Genomic DNA, 14,934 nt, shown 5'->3' on the forward strand with positions numbered 1-14,934 from the left:
CCCCGTTTGTGTCGTCCTTTATGGCGAGGACCCCGGGCGCTAGCAGCATGCTGATCACGTCCTACAGCAAGCAGCGGAAATACGGGCGCCTTGATATTCTCGCGCCCATTATGCATATCAACCATGGCACTACCTCTTTTTTGTAATTTTATTTTTGTTACTGAGTAATGCATGGTATTTCTTTGTCTCACAAGAGTCAGTTTTATTTTTTATTTTTATGCACTCGCATCGAGTTGTTGAACCCAGGGATTTTGCAAATGGCCGAACCTAGCGCTGACGGCGTGGTCAGAGGCAACTTGGCTGATCACAGCACCCGGACCACCCTCGCTCGCCATGTATAATTGCTTTGTGCGGAGTATACGTAGTGCCGGCAAACGGCAGAGTAATTCTGGGATGAGGCCGCGGAAGCTGCTATCCTTATTTGAAATGTCGCAAACAAAGATTCCCGGAAAACCAAAGTACAAATCCAACACACATATTGAGTCGCTCACAGGGGTAAGCCTGTCACCTTCGTTGCAGATTGTTTCGACAACCTGTTCGATCGAGCGCAATGGCTTGCACGTGGCTGAAGTGATAATTAGGTGCTGCAACCGCGGCAGCTTAGCCAAGAGCAGCAGCAATGTCCCCGACACATCGATGAAAGAATCTAGACGCAGCACTCGCAAATTGTCCGCAAACGATATTTCCAAGAGCTGCGAAAAGTCCGTGGCTATTTCTTGGCACCCAATTGCCAAAGACATGTACTCGAGTTGTGCCGGCGGCGTTTTAAAAGCATGATGCAAGAGTTGTTTCAAGTATTCGCGATCGGGGTCCAGATCCTCCACGCCCATGCAGCTGACGGCCAATGACTTTAGTTTGGCAAAAGCTGAAACGTCTAGTTTCGAAGGAAGGTCAAACCTCGAGCCTTCGACTTTCAACTTTTGAAGCGGACTGCTAGCAAATAAAGAGAGAAGCTCTTGGATCTGGCCCGGAAACTGAGAGACCGCAAGCTTCAAAAGCGCCGGAAACCGTGGTGTTCCATATTTTTGCGACTGCATGTACTGCGATGCCGGAATTGTCTGATCAGCGGGGAAGTCGACGGGGTCGTTGTGGTTGCGCTGCGTGGCAAATATGAAGCCACTAATGTTGGCAAACTGTAGATTCAGCAACTGCAAGCATGTAAACTCAAGATCTGCTGTGCACGCTGTGTTCGAGGCTACAAATATCTCCCACAACGTGGATGCTGACATTGAATCTAACGACAAACTGACAAGTGACTTGGCAATAAGCCGAGGAAATCTCGATCCCGCGCTGAAGTCTACAAACCGGATGCGCAGATCTGTTACCTCGAGTGGCGTGCTCTGGTACTGGCTCAAAGCTGAGGGCACATCAGTGCTAATGTCCAGAGTCTCCAGGGCCACAGGCCCGTTAATACATCTGTCAACCAGTTGATTCAGCGGGAAGTGTCTGTACAAATGCCTGCAGTGGCTATTATCGTAAAATATCGCGCTGAGGGTGGGTAAATGGTCTGCCAGCAGCCCATTGAGGCATTCAATTATTTGCGGGCTGTGGTCTTCGCTGTTATAGCGGCTGTCGCCATCAGAGTTCCCGCTGGGAGAAAAATACCGCATTTTAAGTTTGGACACTGCAGGCCAAATTCCACAATCAAACCCAGACAATTGAATCAGTCTCACTAACGCGCCCGGTGACGGACTTTCTCCGTTTATGGATATAAAAAGTGTGTGGGCAAGCTCTGCGTGCTGCGGGCGGTGGTAGTAGCCAAAATTGGTCCAAATACCGCTTGAGCAGCGCGGTACTTGACTGTCGGCTGACAGAGCGCTATCGCCTTTTCCGAATTGAATACACTCAAGCGCCATGTCAATTAATATAATCGCTGTGCCGAGAACCATTGGCAGTGATACTATCCGCCATTCCGAGCACACGTGTGTGAGGTCTGCAAAATTCTCCAGCTTGTATTTTAAAGGAGTTTCTGGGTAAACAATACTAAAAATCTGCTGTAGAATTATGTGAGGCAGGTGTTTCCACATTCGGCACCCGGTCAGACTGCTAGGGTGAGCAACAGTATCCATTTTAAATTACAGCGATATTATTAGTAGTTATAATGAATGGCAAATGTGTAAATAAGAAGAGAGTCAATAAAGTTTAACCAAAAGACGACGAGATATTTTTTGTTTTCTCGCAATGGTTTGCTCGATTCCTCCAAAGATCTGCAACATGCAGATCGGCGGTCAATCAAAAATTAAGGTAATCAAATTGAATTGCGGCGGCAGTTGTGTGAATAATTAAGTCAGGACTATTTATACATGGCAATAGAAGGAAAAGTGAAACATGTAAATATTATATAAATATTAAAGAAAAATCTAGTGTGCAATAATTTTCGCTGAATGGATGCTTATTCATGCCAGGCTGAAACCGTCCCTGGAATAAGTTTGTCGAGTGTTGCTGACAATTGACTCAAACTCGGAAAATCGGGTATTGGCGCATCGTTGCACGTTTCAAATCTGTTCAAAAAATTAGATGAAAGCACGCTTGTGTTGCCATCGATTATATCACACTCTCTAAGCAGTTGTTCAACAATATCAATGGTGTTGACGCCTGCAGGACTCAGTATGTAGGGCAATGCATCTAGTGATGGAGTTGGAGGCCGATGGAAAGTTGTGCGACTCTGGGTTTTTCTTGCTCCTATTTTTTAGCCACCTAGATTTGCGCGCCAGCCAAACCAATTCCGCAAGGCTTTCCTCAATTGTACACCCATCGTTTATCTGGGTCTCATCCTCAGTCGCGAATTTGCAACTACCCGCAACACTTTTGACAAATTCAGCATCTGCGCCGTACTCAATATCGCTCTCGGGCTCGCACTCAAATGGTTCCATAGACCTGCCGGCAGGATTAATCTTTGACTCAAAGCCACTATCCGATCCACACAACTCGGTTTTGGCGTAGTGACTATGAGGACCATCTACTTCAGCATGCTGAATGCAAATAACGCCGGGGTTGCTTGCAGTATCAACTTGGCCAGTAACAACAGGATTAAAGACCAGCACTAGAACAGTATGGCGCTCTGAAATAGCAGACTGAGGAGATGGTATGGATGTTGTAGTTGTGTAAATATTGGCAGTATTAGCGACCGGGGCTGGAGTAGCTGGCAATTTGCAACGGTGGGCAGAGGCTGTGAAATAGTTGTTGAAGCGTCAGCCGCATCAAAAGCATTAGCAGCAATAGCAGGCTGAGGAGGTGGGGTAATAATGGTAGCTGCAGAATTGCTGTCACTAGTGGCAGTGTGTGCTGATATAGCTCGACGCTTTGCAACAACAACCTGACCAAAAAAAATCAATACAACGACAATAGCAAATACTACTATAACAATAAAAAATAATACTATGGCAAATGTAAAGCGGATAGCATCATTAAGGAGGATGGTGGTGAGAGAGCCAAGAGCAAAAAAATTAACACGAGTGACTATGTAATCAAACACAGTGCATGCGCTGGGCAGACTGACAGTGTGCTGTGCAATGGCGCGATGTGAAGATGGTGGTTTGGCGGCAGTAGAAATGCTGGCAGCGGGTGCAGCATGAGGGCTGACAAGTGAGGGTGCGGGTGTGGGTGTGAATGCGGGCACAGTCTGATAAGTGAATAGGGTGAGGTAAGAGGGCATGCTAATGGGCGCGCCTTGTGAATAGAAAGGTGCAGATATAATAATATTAGATGTGGTGTAATAAAGACGCGTATTAAGCACGTCAGGATGGAGTACTCCGCGGAAGGATTACACATTGGCATATCTCTGTTGACAATTATCGTTGGTAAAGAGAAAAATAAAAATTAGCTAAACGTTGGACTGATTGGAAGGAGTGGAAATGTGTCAAAGTTGGAAGGTTATGTTTTAATTTTGGAAAGGTACTAAAGCTCGTAGGTGCAAAAAAAGAAAAATACTTTGAGCAAGTGCACTGAAGAAAAATGCTGGTTTATATATGTGCAAAAAACTATGACTGCATACGACTAAACTGACTGCCAAATATCCAAGCATTGGGTTTATTAGTTTTATTATTTTTGTGTATCAATTGACGCGTGTCAAGAATAACCGCCGATCTGAAACCATGCGTATCTTTCATTTGGTTTGTTTTTATTTAGCAGCAAGCGTCCTTTTTCTTAACACGTGGCAGTCGGTATTTCCGAGCCATTCAATGGAAACAAATTGGAATTGACCACACATAAAAAAAGCATTGTTTTCGCACCCTCTTTTTCTAAAACAAAAGCCAAAAATGCATATTGCACAGTCCACGGCACATAGCACACCATTTGGCTGAATTTGTTTAGCAATCCGGCTGCAAACCCATTTGCTCGCTCTATTAGCCAGGCTTATCTAGAGTTTCACACTGCCAATGATTTGATCCATGCCTCGTATGACACGTTTCTGATTATCGATATTGTTTTTACATGTGCTTTGAGTGACCGTTACTAGCAGTTTATTTTTTTGGAGGTGCGTTTTGTTTTCAAAGCGTGTTGGTTTAGCTGCTGCAGTTGCTTTTTTTGCAGCCGCCAATTTCTATACCAGCAGTGGCGTTAAAACGCCCACTTCCTTATCATGATTTTTGTTGCAAAGTTGTGGTGACTTACAATTACAATTATTTGTACCATGCGATAATGGTTGGCGCATTCGTGATTTCATTGTTGCTGAAGCACTTATACGGCAGAAGCAATGGCTGTGATGTCACTCCATATAATATTTTTGGGTGCTGAGTAATGCCTCTAAATCACAGACGAATAACGCATATTATTTTTACATTGATGAAATGAGATTATATGTTGTAACTGTGGCCTTTTGCACATTGTCACGCAGGCATGGCACCCAAAGAAAATGGATATCGGACGTAGCACCTACCGACTGCTTTTCTGTTTGCCCAGGAAGAATGATAAAGCAAGCTTATTAATTTAATGCTTCGGTCGGTTTAAAAATAGCACTGTAAGCCATTGGATTAATTGAAAAAAAGTATACGACTTGGTTTAATTGGCTCAATGTTTAACAGACACGGCGTTCTGTCTTTAATTGCTGGGACACAGTAGTATCGTTGCACGTGTTTTGATCAACCATTTGTTTTTATTATTAAACCCCACCAAACTCCAACGCTGACATGTATTAATTTCTGTAATCATTTGCCTGTTCCACATGCACTATGCAACAACTCCAGTTATAAAAAAGCGGATATGTCGAGTTGGAGTTGGGTTGAGGTTAAATTGATTAAATCAATATAGACAAGCATTAATCTTCTGCGTAGCAATGGAAGTAATATAAGTGATACAAAGATTATTTTTTATTAATTTGGGAAAACAATAAATAGGCAAAGATGTAAGTCTCACGCATAATAAAGTATAAAATGTAATAAACGTTTTTCACCTTTATTTCTTTGCTGGACTAAAAGTGCACATGTACATGGATTCAATAAGGCATTTTATCTTATAATATCTGTATATAACACAAAGAAATCATTGATGTGCTTGTCAGAGATAATATTGGACCCATAGGAGTCAAAATAGGGATTGTAAGCCTTTAGGGCAAAACCTGGGGAGCAGTGAAAGGCCGACAAACTTTGCCTTATATACGGGGGAAGTATTCGATGAGGCTTGTGCCCTTTGACGGGTCCACACGTGACATTTGGTAAACCCGTTTGTAAGTGAGGGGTCAAGATAGATGGCACCTACTGAATGTATTTCAAAGTATGTTTCCCCAAGTGACCTACTGTATTTAGAGGGCCGCATAATTCATGGCAAAGTCCTCGAGTTGCTCAACTTGCATAATTAAAAACCGTAAAGATAAATATTAACAGTTAGTGTAAACTGAATAGTCAATCTTAAAATAAAAATGAAAGTAAGGGGCACCTTGCTAAATTTGGGTACTAGCGTTTTTAGATTCACGACTCGGCAAACAGGCATGATGGTTAATCCAGCGAGATTCATGGATGACGATGATTATTATGCTCCAAATACAATATAACAGTAGACACGCTACTATTTAATATTTCTGTTTGGTTCTACACTAACCCAGGTTCTGGATTCACTCGCCGCTTCTGTAACTTTAGTGACAGCCAATTATCGAGGCAACCTGTGTTTACAAAAGTGCTAAACCACCAATCAGGCAACAATAAATGACTGGTTAACAAGTTGATATTCGCAGATCCATAAATCCAGCCTATTAAACAATTTATTTTCTAACCCTCAAATATTGTGAATAAAATAAAAAGGCACCTACAGCTCGTATTTTGTTTTGCTTACTTTTCTTCATCATCATCTTCTCTCAATTACTTTTTTCATTTGAATTTTTTACACGCTTATCCATCCACCGACCTTTCAAAGTTTTTCAAGCGGTTGTAATCATCTCACAATTCACTAATTACCACAACAAAGCCACAAATTCACTTACAACGACCAATTCACAACCATTCATCCGAATTCAATTAGAAATATCCTTTTTTTCACTCGACTACCTATACTTTTTCTATATTTTGTCTTTAGTTTTCTTTTTATTACAAAATAAACTCTATTAATTCTCATATTAACAGGCACCAACCCGCTGCACGCCTGCTCCTATATATCCAATGATCCAGTTTTCCATGAATTTCTATAAACCCGTTTATCCTACTTACTCTCCCTACTTGACCACAAGTTATAGATCCAGTCGCTGAAGAGTATGCTGGCGCAGGTGGATGCCAAAAACAAAGAAATGCATGCCAGGATTGACAAAGCCAAAGCCCACATTGAGAATATGCTTTCCGAGAACAATGGAAAAGATGCTGAGATCAGTGTTCTTGAAAATGAAAACAGGCCGCTCCACAACAAACTAGAAGACAGTTTTTTTATCACAACAACTACAGCTTTTTGGCATTTGACAAGATGACCAAATACGCAGAGACTATGCGCAGCAAGAAAGAGTGGCTGTAGAGCGAGAATAACAGATTGCGGAGCAAGGGGAACAGGCTGCAGAGTAAGAACAAAGAGCTCCAGATAAACGACACAATCACCTAGAAGACACACAGGGCTCTCTACAGTTTGGTTCTGTCCAAGTACACAGAGATCGAGCAGTTGCACGCTGATGCCAAGAGAAAACATCCTTACACCGACGCTCTACATGATGTGACCGAGAATGTACAGTCATCCAAGAAGAGAGTATCCGACAAAATAGCTGACATTACAGCCCAACTTGCAGACGCTCCGGAAAATCTGGCAGCGCTAGCAGATGACAAACGGTGCCTTAAGGAGGACACCTTCGCTTAACCAAGCAGTTGGCCCAAGCCAACAACTTGCTTGCATGCAAAGATGCGCACATTGCTAGCCTCAGGCTCAGGTTTGCACCAAGACTGGGTCTAATGGCGGCACACACAGTCGAAATGCTACTTCCAGCACCCAGGTCAACAGATATTCGGCAGCGCCAGATGGAAAAGGCAAATGCGACTACCAAAAAAAGATTGCACGTTTAAACAGCAAAATGGCCAAGGCAGACTGCGCGCAGGAACATAGCGCTTGCCAGTTGGAGAAAATGGAAAAGTGTCTTGAGCTTAAGGAGCGGGAGATTATGATGCTGATTGGAAAGTTGGCTGACCAACCATTTAGAAGTGGACCAATGGACAGGTGTCTTGGTTCAAAGCGTCTGTGAAAAAGCATATTTGTAATTTTTTATAGATATGCTGGACACACCCATGAAGTCACCAGCTGACAGCCCTGTGTGTGCCCTTTCACTAAAGCAGCACTTGCAATATATGACCATGGCCGATGCACTGGTGTGCAATAAGCCTAGCTGTGGCCACACTACCCCCGCATGTGTGCTGAGGGTTATCCTACTGATGAGAGCTCCGACGTCAGCGCCAGCTGCTCGAACCACAAATCCAACGTCAAAAGCGTGTGCTTTGCCCTGGATTAACCTCAATATATGCGCGCAGCTTGGCACACTAAATAAGCCAGTCGCTTGGTACTTTGACAATGCGGCACTGCGTGAGGAGAGCTGATTGTCAGCTACAATGTGGCAATAGTAGCGGTTGAGCTTGAAAAGATACGGATGCATGTCATTCAGCAGCCATGCAGGGCTCCATTTGGCTTAAACCTTAACCCAAACAAAAAACCCATGCTGATAGGTGCAGCAGGCCTAAGCGCAAAAGACTGCGCATCTGCGCTTTAAAATACAGATACAGTTTTGCAAATCAATAGAAAACTATGTTTACAATCAGCCAGGCATCCAATCACGACTTTGTGCCCAAATGATTGCCAGGATAGCACCGAATTTCCCACCAATCGAACAGAAACACAAAAAACCCTGTTCATCGTGCTCTTTTTTGGGATCATGAAAAATTGTGGCGTCGACAAGAAATAAAAATCAAAACAAACAAAACACCATATGACATGATATGACATAAAAGGCGGCTGGCAGTCAGCGCAGCATTTTTCTTTCTCTTTCTTCTCTTTTCATCGAACCTTCACATTCACTACGAAGCTATATAAAGAAAGAGAAGTTTGCATGTATTTGCGCCGTTTAAAATTCATTTGTTTGCTCTAACTGTAAACCAATTCACACTCGAAATTATTGTTTTTATTCGAAAATAATAGTTATTCAGTTATTTTGTCATCTCTTTCTTTCTTTGACTTTCTTTTTTCTTGTCAGCATTTACTTGTCGTTAAAATGACTATCAAGTTCACAAACACAATGCGCAACCTGCGCACCACTCTGCGCTCTGTCGCCAGACATGCGCCTACCCGCAGCACTAGCCCATGCGGCTGATGCGCCGCCTGTGCACTTTTAGAGCCAAGGCTGAGGAGTTTGACTCGTCCAGCTCTGAGTCTGCACACACCAGGTCCTCACACTCCAAAGTTGAAATTGATTCCCACCATGGTGAGATCACAGCTGCGCAGGATGCAGCCGAGCACACCCGTGCTGAGATTTATCTTGTACAGACCAAGCCTGCAACCGAGCAGACTGAGGATATTCTTTTGCGTGCCGAGTTGGCCGATAATAGGGAGAAGCTGAGGGTCAGAGAATTGAATGTTCAGCGCCTGGAGCTCCGGCTTGAGCAAAAAACCAGTGAGGCAGCAGACATTAGCCGCAAACTAAGTATAACCAACCACATGCTCGCAGAATTAGCTTTAAAGAATGAGCGTCTTGAGACCAAGGTGGAATCGGCAGCAACGTGGCACATGGAAGTTCACGATATTCTTGGCAAGTCTCGCCGTCAAGCAAGCAAGCTTGCTTACAGCAACAAAATGCTCACCGACAGCAATAACGCACTTATCAATATCAACAAGGAGCTTTCCAAACAACTAATCATCGAGAAAAGAAAGGTCAGGTTCTGCGTTTTGATTTGGTCAATCTCGACCGTGAGTTGGAGAATACCGACTGTAAGCTGGAAGCCACTCAGCAAAAACTCGAAGAAGCCAAGCAGAATCAGGACATTGCTGAGGAGTTCTGGGGAGAAACCGAAATGCTGCGCCAGGAGGTCGAGCAAAAGCTCAACGAGTCCGAGCAAAAGTGTGAGGCTGCTGAGCAGCATGCGCAGGCTATTGAGTTGCAGACGGTGAAGCTGATGGACCTTGCACAGCAGGATTTTGACGAGCTCTATGACGAACTGGAGCATATCAAATACATTGTGAGTTTGACGTGTCCAGCAGAAGTTGCTCGTCAGCTCCTTGGCCAGCCTGCTGGAAATCTCGATACTATTTACAAGAGCGATGCTGATGGGCAGTACTTTGACGACAGGCTCTGCGTTCATTCGGACAGCGCGATTGATGCTATCTATGCAGTTGATTATGATTCTGATGACCAGCAGCAGCTGTCTGCACCAGGCGTGATTTGCTTGCGCAAGCACAGGCGCACTATTTAACTGGTGTGGGACGCTGTTTGGTTTGCTGTGGACATACCACTGTAACTACTGTATATTATTCGGCAACCACACCCTACTCCCGTTTATCTTTTTTAAACAGCTCTAGCTTTCAGCCTCCCTGATTGAATCGCACCCTGCATTTTTCTTTTCCTTTCTTTTCCTTTTTTTCCTTTCTTTTATTTTTCTCCCTTTTCCATTTTCTGTATTAACGACAACATAACACATTTTATCAATCACACATGATCGTGCATAACTTGTAAATTGTCATAGTGTTTGTCATGCTCTATAAAAATGTGGGTCTAAATTAATATATTTAAGTACCAAAAATTACTTTTGAAACTTTAAAAGGGGGCAACCCTGTGTGGGCAGTGCTGTAAACATCATGATGTTCCTTGGTGTCAGCCAGCAATAACAGAAATGTCTATATTGGCCATGAGGGCGATCTTGATTATTGAAAAAGAAAGATAATGGCTTGAAATGTGTGTTGGGCACCACACTGTGTGTGGATGTGTGCTTTGGTAACCGCTCTATGCGCTGTTGTGCGTCCGTCTGGTGATATGCGCTGCTGTATAATATAAGAATAAGAATAAGAATATTTATTTGAACAAGAAAGAATAGCGGTGAAACAAATAAGTAGATTAGCTTGCAAGTGCAAGCGCAAGCGCAAATGCTTTTCATTCACACTTTTATTGTCTGGGTGTGGGCAATCAAAACAATCCGAGTTTATTTTCCCGCCTTCACAACGGCCATTATAACGATTGAATTGTATTATATGATTTTCACAACTACACTACTTGAATGACGATATTTAAGTGTGAATCCTTTGTTTACGATAGGTTGTATAGATAGAGTTGATTTAAAAGAGCTACGAGACCTTATTGGAATGATAATAATTTTAATAATAATTTAATTATCCGCGATTAATTAAATTAATCAGCTGATCCACCGAATAATAATGTATGCTTGTATAAGCCTGCCTTTCGTAAAGCTCCATAAAAGCATTCTCTTTTTTATCTATGCTATTGCGTTTTTATATTAACTATTTATTATTTACTATTTACTATAATGTATTATGACTTTTTTTCAACTAACGCTGTGTGTATATGTGTGGTACCCATACATCCATTTTTAATTTCCATTTTTGGTATTTGTCATGAAGACCATGCTTCAGTTGCATGTATCGACTGAAGCGGTGTTTTCTACATTTCTTTTTATAAGAAAAATGAATTTTACACCACTACAAGCGAAGAACTATTTAGCATGCACAGTCTTGATAGCTTCAGCGCGTGTACCACTAACAGAACACGCATAAAGTCAATTGGCCAGTATACAACCAACACAAAGTCATGGTTTACGCCTAAAAAATATAATATCCAAGGATGCAATATGCGCGTATCTGCTGCTTAATAATTCCTTATTCTCAATTGAATATTCTCAGCTTTATAATAAGCAATGTACTAAAAATTAAAACAAGTTCTGGTGCATATACATTGCCAACAGGCACTTCCACTTTCCAATATCAGTCATGTTATTTTAATTTGTTATCATTATGCTAGTGGCGCCAAGTTTGTAGCTGATATTGCAGCCAGCAAGTTTTGATATGGGGCTTATTTTGTTGCCTTGCTGTATTATACTTTATAGAAGGCAAAATATTTATTGCATTTGTTAGCACGCCTATTCGACACGACCGTGCGCTTCCTCTTTTAATTATATACATACTCGAAAACCAGACCACCAAAAGTGGTGCTGCAGATTTGTATCTAGATTTCAACTCATACCTAAACTTGAATCTGACTCTAATCGATCGACCACAAGCACAACCGACCGATCGACTACAACCACAATAAACAGCCAGCACCGGGCACCACTCAACGCCGTAATAACACCCATACTGGCACTTGCGACTAATAAGCACAGTGACGAGGAGATGGCCATTGATGTGAAACCCTGGCTAAATAATGCCGGGGACATAGTTCCACGCATGGGCCTGGATAAGAAGGACCAGGCTTTAGCAGCCTCTTTCAATATCCCAATAAACAAGCAAAACAAATTACACTGATCTGCACTGCATGGAGGACAATTTAAACTGCGACAACTAGATGATTTGTAAGGAGTTCCTGCCCACGACATATTTGCGCTTTCTGGCGTACTACGACCTACTACACAAGTTCTACAACCTATCATTGCCTGAGACCCTCGGTACGCTGGAGGAGTTTATTGTGCAGTTCAAATATCTTGCTACAGCACTTGGCCGCAAGCTGTCTGACAAGCTGGTCATGAAGACCTTAATAAAGCTGCCGAATTCCTTGAGCCGACAGATTCTCAGCGAGACAACTGTGGGGGGGGGATAACTCTTCCATAAAATCTGATTGATTGATGCTCAACCCCATTAATATTAAAATTTCTCAATAGTTGTGCCACGCAAAAAAGGCGATTATGTTCTTTCCCTTTTCGTTGGGTGGTTGAATTTTGGATTGGCTTGCTCCCCTTTTTCAGCCAAGTCCATTAATATTAAGCGTGTGCTGCTTTTATTTGCACGCTTGAGCGCTACGACCAATGCTTTTCTCAAGCTTAAAAATCCAATATTATTTTTTGAACTGCTAAAAAAACATTTAAAAGATAAATTACTGGTAGCCATCACAAAGCGCTAATGCACTTGCAACTTACAGGAACCGGAACCACAATTGCCAATTTTATATTTTATATTTTGAAGCACTTTATGCTCTGTGGTTGTTGCTGTATGTGTTCTGTGTTCTGTTTCCTATTGTCAAAAAACATCTATGGACAGTTATTCCTTTGCCGCTCACTCTGAACATAACTGTTGTGCCCTCGTCTGTCCCCATATCTGCAAACGGTATTGCTGGTGGCTTGTATTCTACACGCCCCGTCAGTCGCATCTGGAATCCTCACCAATGCGCTCGCCGTCGGAGCAGTTCTGCCGACCACTGCGCTAATCACCATCACGCTATCTCTGACTTCTGCTTTCCAGGTGCTGGTCACACTCTGCACAATAGAGCTCACTGCCAAGCTGATAGCGTGTATCGGGCTACTCGTCCATATTTTTTTGTCATGCGTTCCCATCCTAGTCACTCCCAGATTTTACAACTGGTAGTAGTGGTCTTGTCCTGTTATTAGCCTACCAAAAAATTATCCTGCGGCTTTACCACTCCACAGACCCACAGGCATAGTCATAGCTTATGATCCTGGTATGCTTGCGGGTACTAGTCCCACTCTCAGGGCGACCGGTAAAAGGTCAAGCAATGCTCACAGTACAAATCTGCGTATTTTAAAGTATGTAATAATTGTAGAGCGCTACAAATTATTCTTGACCCATGCCCCGTTAATGTCTGCGTATGACCAGGTGATTGCATCTAGAATATCCTGTAGCCACAGTCAATCAACTTCACTGCTGTAGCTGCTGCCACTTGCTTAAGCAGCTGGCCTGCCATCCATACTTCATCTGTCATCATCTGTGCATACACGCAATTGTCATTGCCATGCGTTCAACTTAGCTCCAGCACCTCCAATACAAATTTGTACATTGACTGCATGTATGTCAGCCCAGCTATGCTGATGCCACCAGCTGGAATGGCGACCTCCTCGCTGCAACTTGCACACTTTCTTAGTCAACTCGGTGTATGCAATTATGTCTTCTGGAAACTTTCAAATCACTGTCGTCTCCGCGCCCTGTTGCCAGACCAGATTGGGCCCACTCAGCGCCAGTTGTGACCACTCAATGAGCTCAGATTTCAATCGTGCGTCCAGGCAGCCAACGCCCATAAATATCCACCTTCGCCGGCTCCAAAGTGCTTCCCGAATTTATGCTGCATCTGTTTGCTGTTATTTAATTGTAAGATCGACTGCCATTGATATGTTTTAATATTAGGAATAATTGAAATTTTGAAGAACAAAGGAAAAGCAAGACACATTAAATTAGTAAACTGGAGAAGACAGATCGCCTTACAATGCAATGGGTGTGACAGCAGGGCTTTGCTGATGGCTCAATATGGGCGAGATCATTTAACTTTAAAATATTTATTTTATGTTATAAAGGCGATTGTCGTGCTCTATAAAAATGTTGGTCTAAATTATTATATTCAAGTATCAAAAATTACTTAAGGAACTGGAAAAATGGGGCAGCACTGTAAATATAATGGTGTTCCTTGATGTCAGCCAGTAATAACAGAAATGTGTATAGCGGCCATGAGGGCGATCTTGATTCTTGAAAAGGGAAGATAGTGGCTTGGAATCTGTGTTGGGCACCACAACGATGTTCGCGCAAAATATTTTCAACAAAAAGCTACCAACACAGCGGCTAATAAGTAGAGTATAAGCAGATACGTTATATCTATGAGTGGACACAGATCAAGGCGTTCATAAAACAAGAAAAGTGGTGATTTAGAGGTGGGAGTATCCGTTGATTGTTGTCAAAAACATTTAGACATAAAAAGTATAACCATTATTTTAAAACGGAGTTTTGACTGAGTAACTCATGTAAAGCGGCTTAGTTGGGGCGCATAGAATGTCAAGATAGTCTTACTAAAATATTTAACATAAAATATGGCAGAAAACCATGCGCCAGGGGGGGCAAAAAGTTCAAATAAAGAGAAAATAAAAAATATACATGCAGCTCTTGGCAGCAAACAATCTTTGGGTATTATTTTATGTGTGAGGCGTAAGGCGGCTTTCACTTCTAAATTTTAATAATATTGCATTTGCGCATCATCCTGGAATCAGTTTTCATAATAAATTGTTGGAATATTGAAACTTTCTATGAACGTGTAGATAAACTATAAAGGTGTAAAGTATATTTAATAAATAAGTGCTATGCACTGTGAAAGGTAAAGAGTAGAAAGCATATTGCTTTGGTCACTGTGTGACTTATTGTTTGTGTTGCTAAACAGCCAAGACTGGTTAATCATTTGATCGCCATCAACCAATATAAATAGTATTAATTAAATGAACAAAAAGAAAGCTAAAGGATGAACAACCTCTACTGTTCATATTCACTAGCATTTATATTGCTTGTATGAATATTTCCGCATATCCGAGTAGGGAATTGACTGTTGATTGTTCA

General features: G+C 42.3%; 3 protein-coding genes across 3 annotated transcripts; 2 read left to right on the forward strand and 1 right to left on the reverse strand.

Moving 5' to 3' along the window:
* Positions 1–152: 152 nt before the first annotated feature.
* On the reverse strand, positions 153–2,122 carry BX661DRAFT_186653 (uncharacterized protein). The gene has a single exon (XM_051537071.1). It carries the CDS (start codon positions 2,067–2,069, stop codon positions 216–218), a length of 1,854 nt encoding a protein of 617 aa, XP_051389671.1. The 5' UTR covers positions 2,070–2,122; the 3' UTR covers positions 153–215.
* Positions 2,123–6,885: 4,763 nt separating this feature from the next.
* BX661DRAFT_200148 (uncharacterized protein) lies at positions 6,886–7,909 on the forward strand (the record flags this gene model as incomplete). Its single annotated transcript, XM_051538380.1, has 5 exons — positions 6,886–6,929; positions 7,041–7,158; positions 7,331–7,399; positions 7,695–7,769; positions 7,820–7,909. 5 exons carry the CDS (start codon positions 6,886–6,888, stop codon positions 7,907–7,909), a joined length of 396 nt encoding a protein of 131 aa, XP_051389672.1.
* Positions 7,910–8,525: 616 nt separating this feature from the next.
* On the forward strand, positions 8,526–9,996 carry BX661DRAFT_56067 (uncharacterized protein). The gene has a single exon (XM_051539267.1). It carries the CDS (start codon positions 8,752–8,754, stop codon positions 9,553–9,555), a length of 804 nt encoding a protein of 267 aa, XP_051389673.1. The 5' UTR covers positions 8,526–8,751; the 3' UTR covers positions 9,556–9,996.
* Positions 9,997–14,934: the final 4,938 nt, after the last annotated feature.

Source organism: Kickxella alabastrina (genome assembly GCF_025024165.1).
Source record: "Kickxella alabastrina strain RSA 675 chromosome Unknown BX661scaffold_22, whole genome shotgun sequence".
Lineage (NCBI taxonomy): Eukaryota > Fungi > Kickxellomycota > Kickxellomycetes > Kickxellales > Kickxellaceae > Kickxella > Kickxella alabastrina.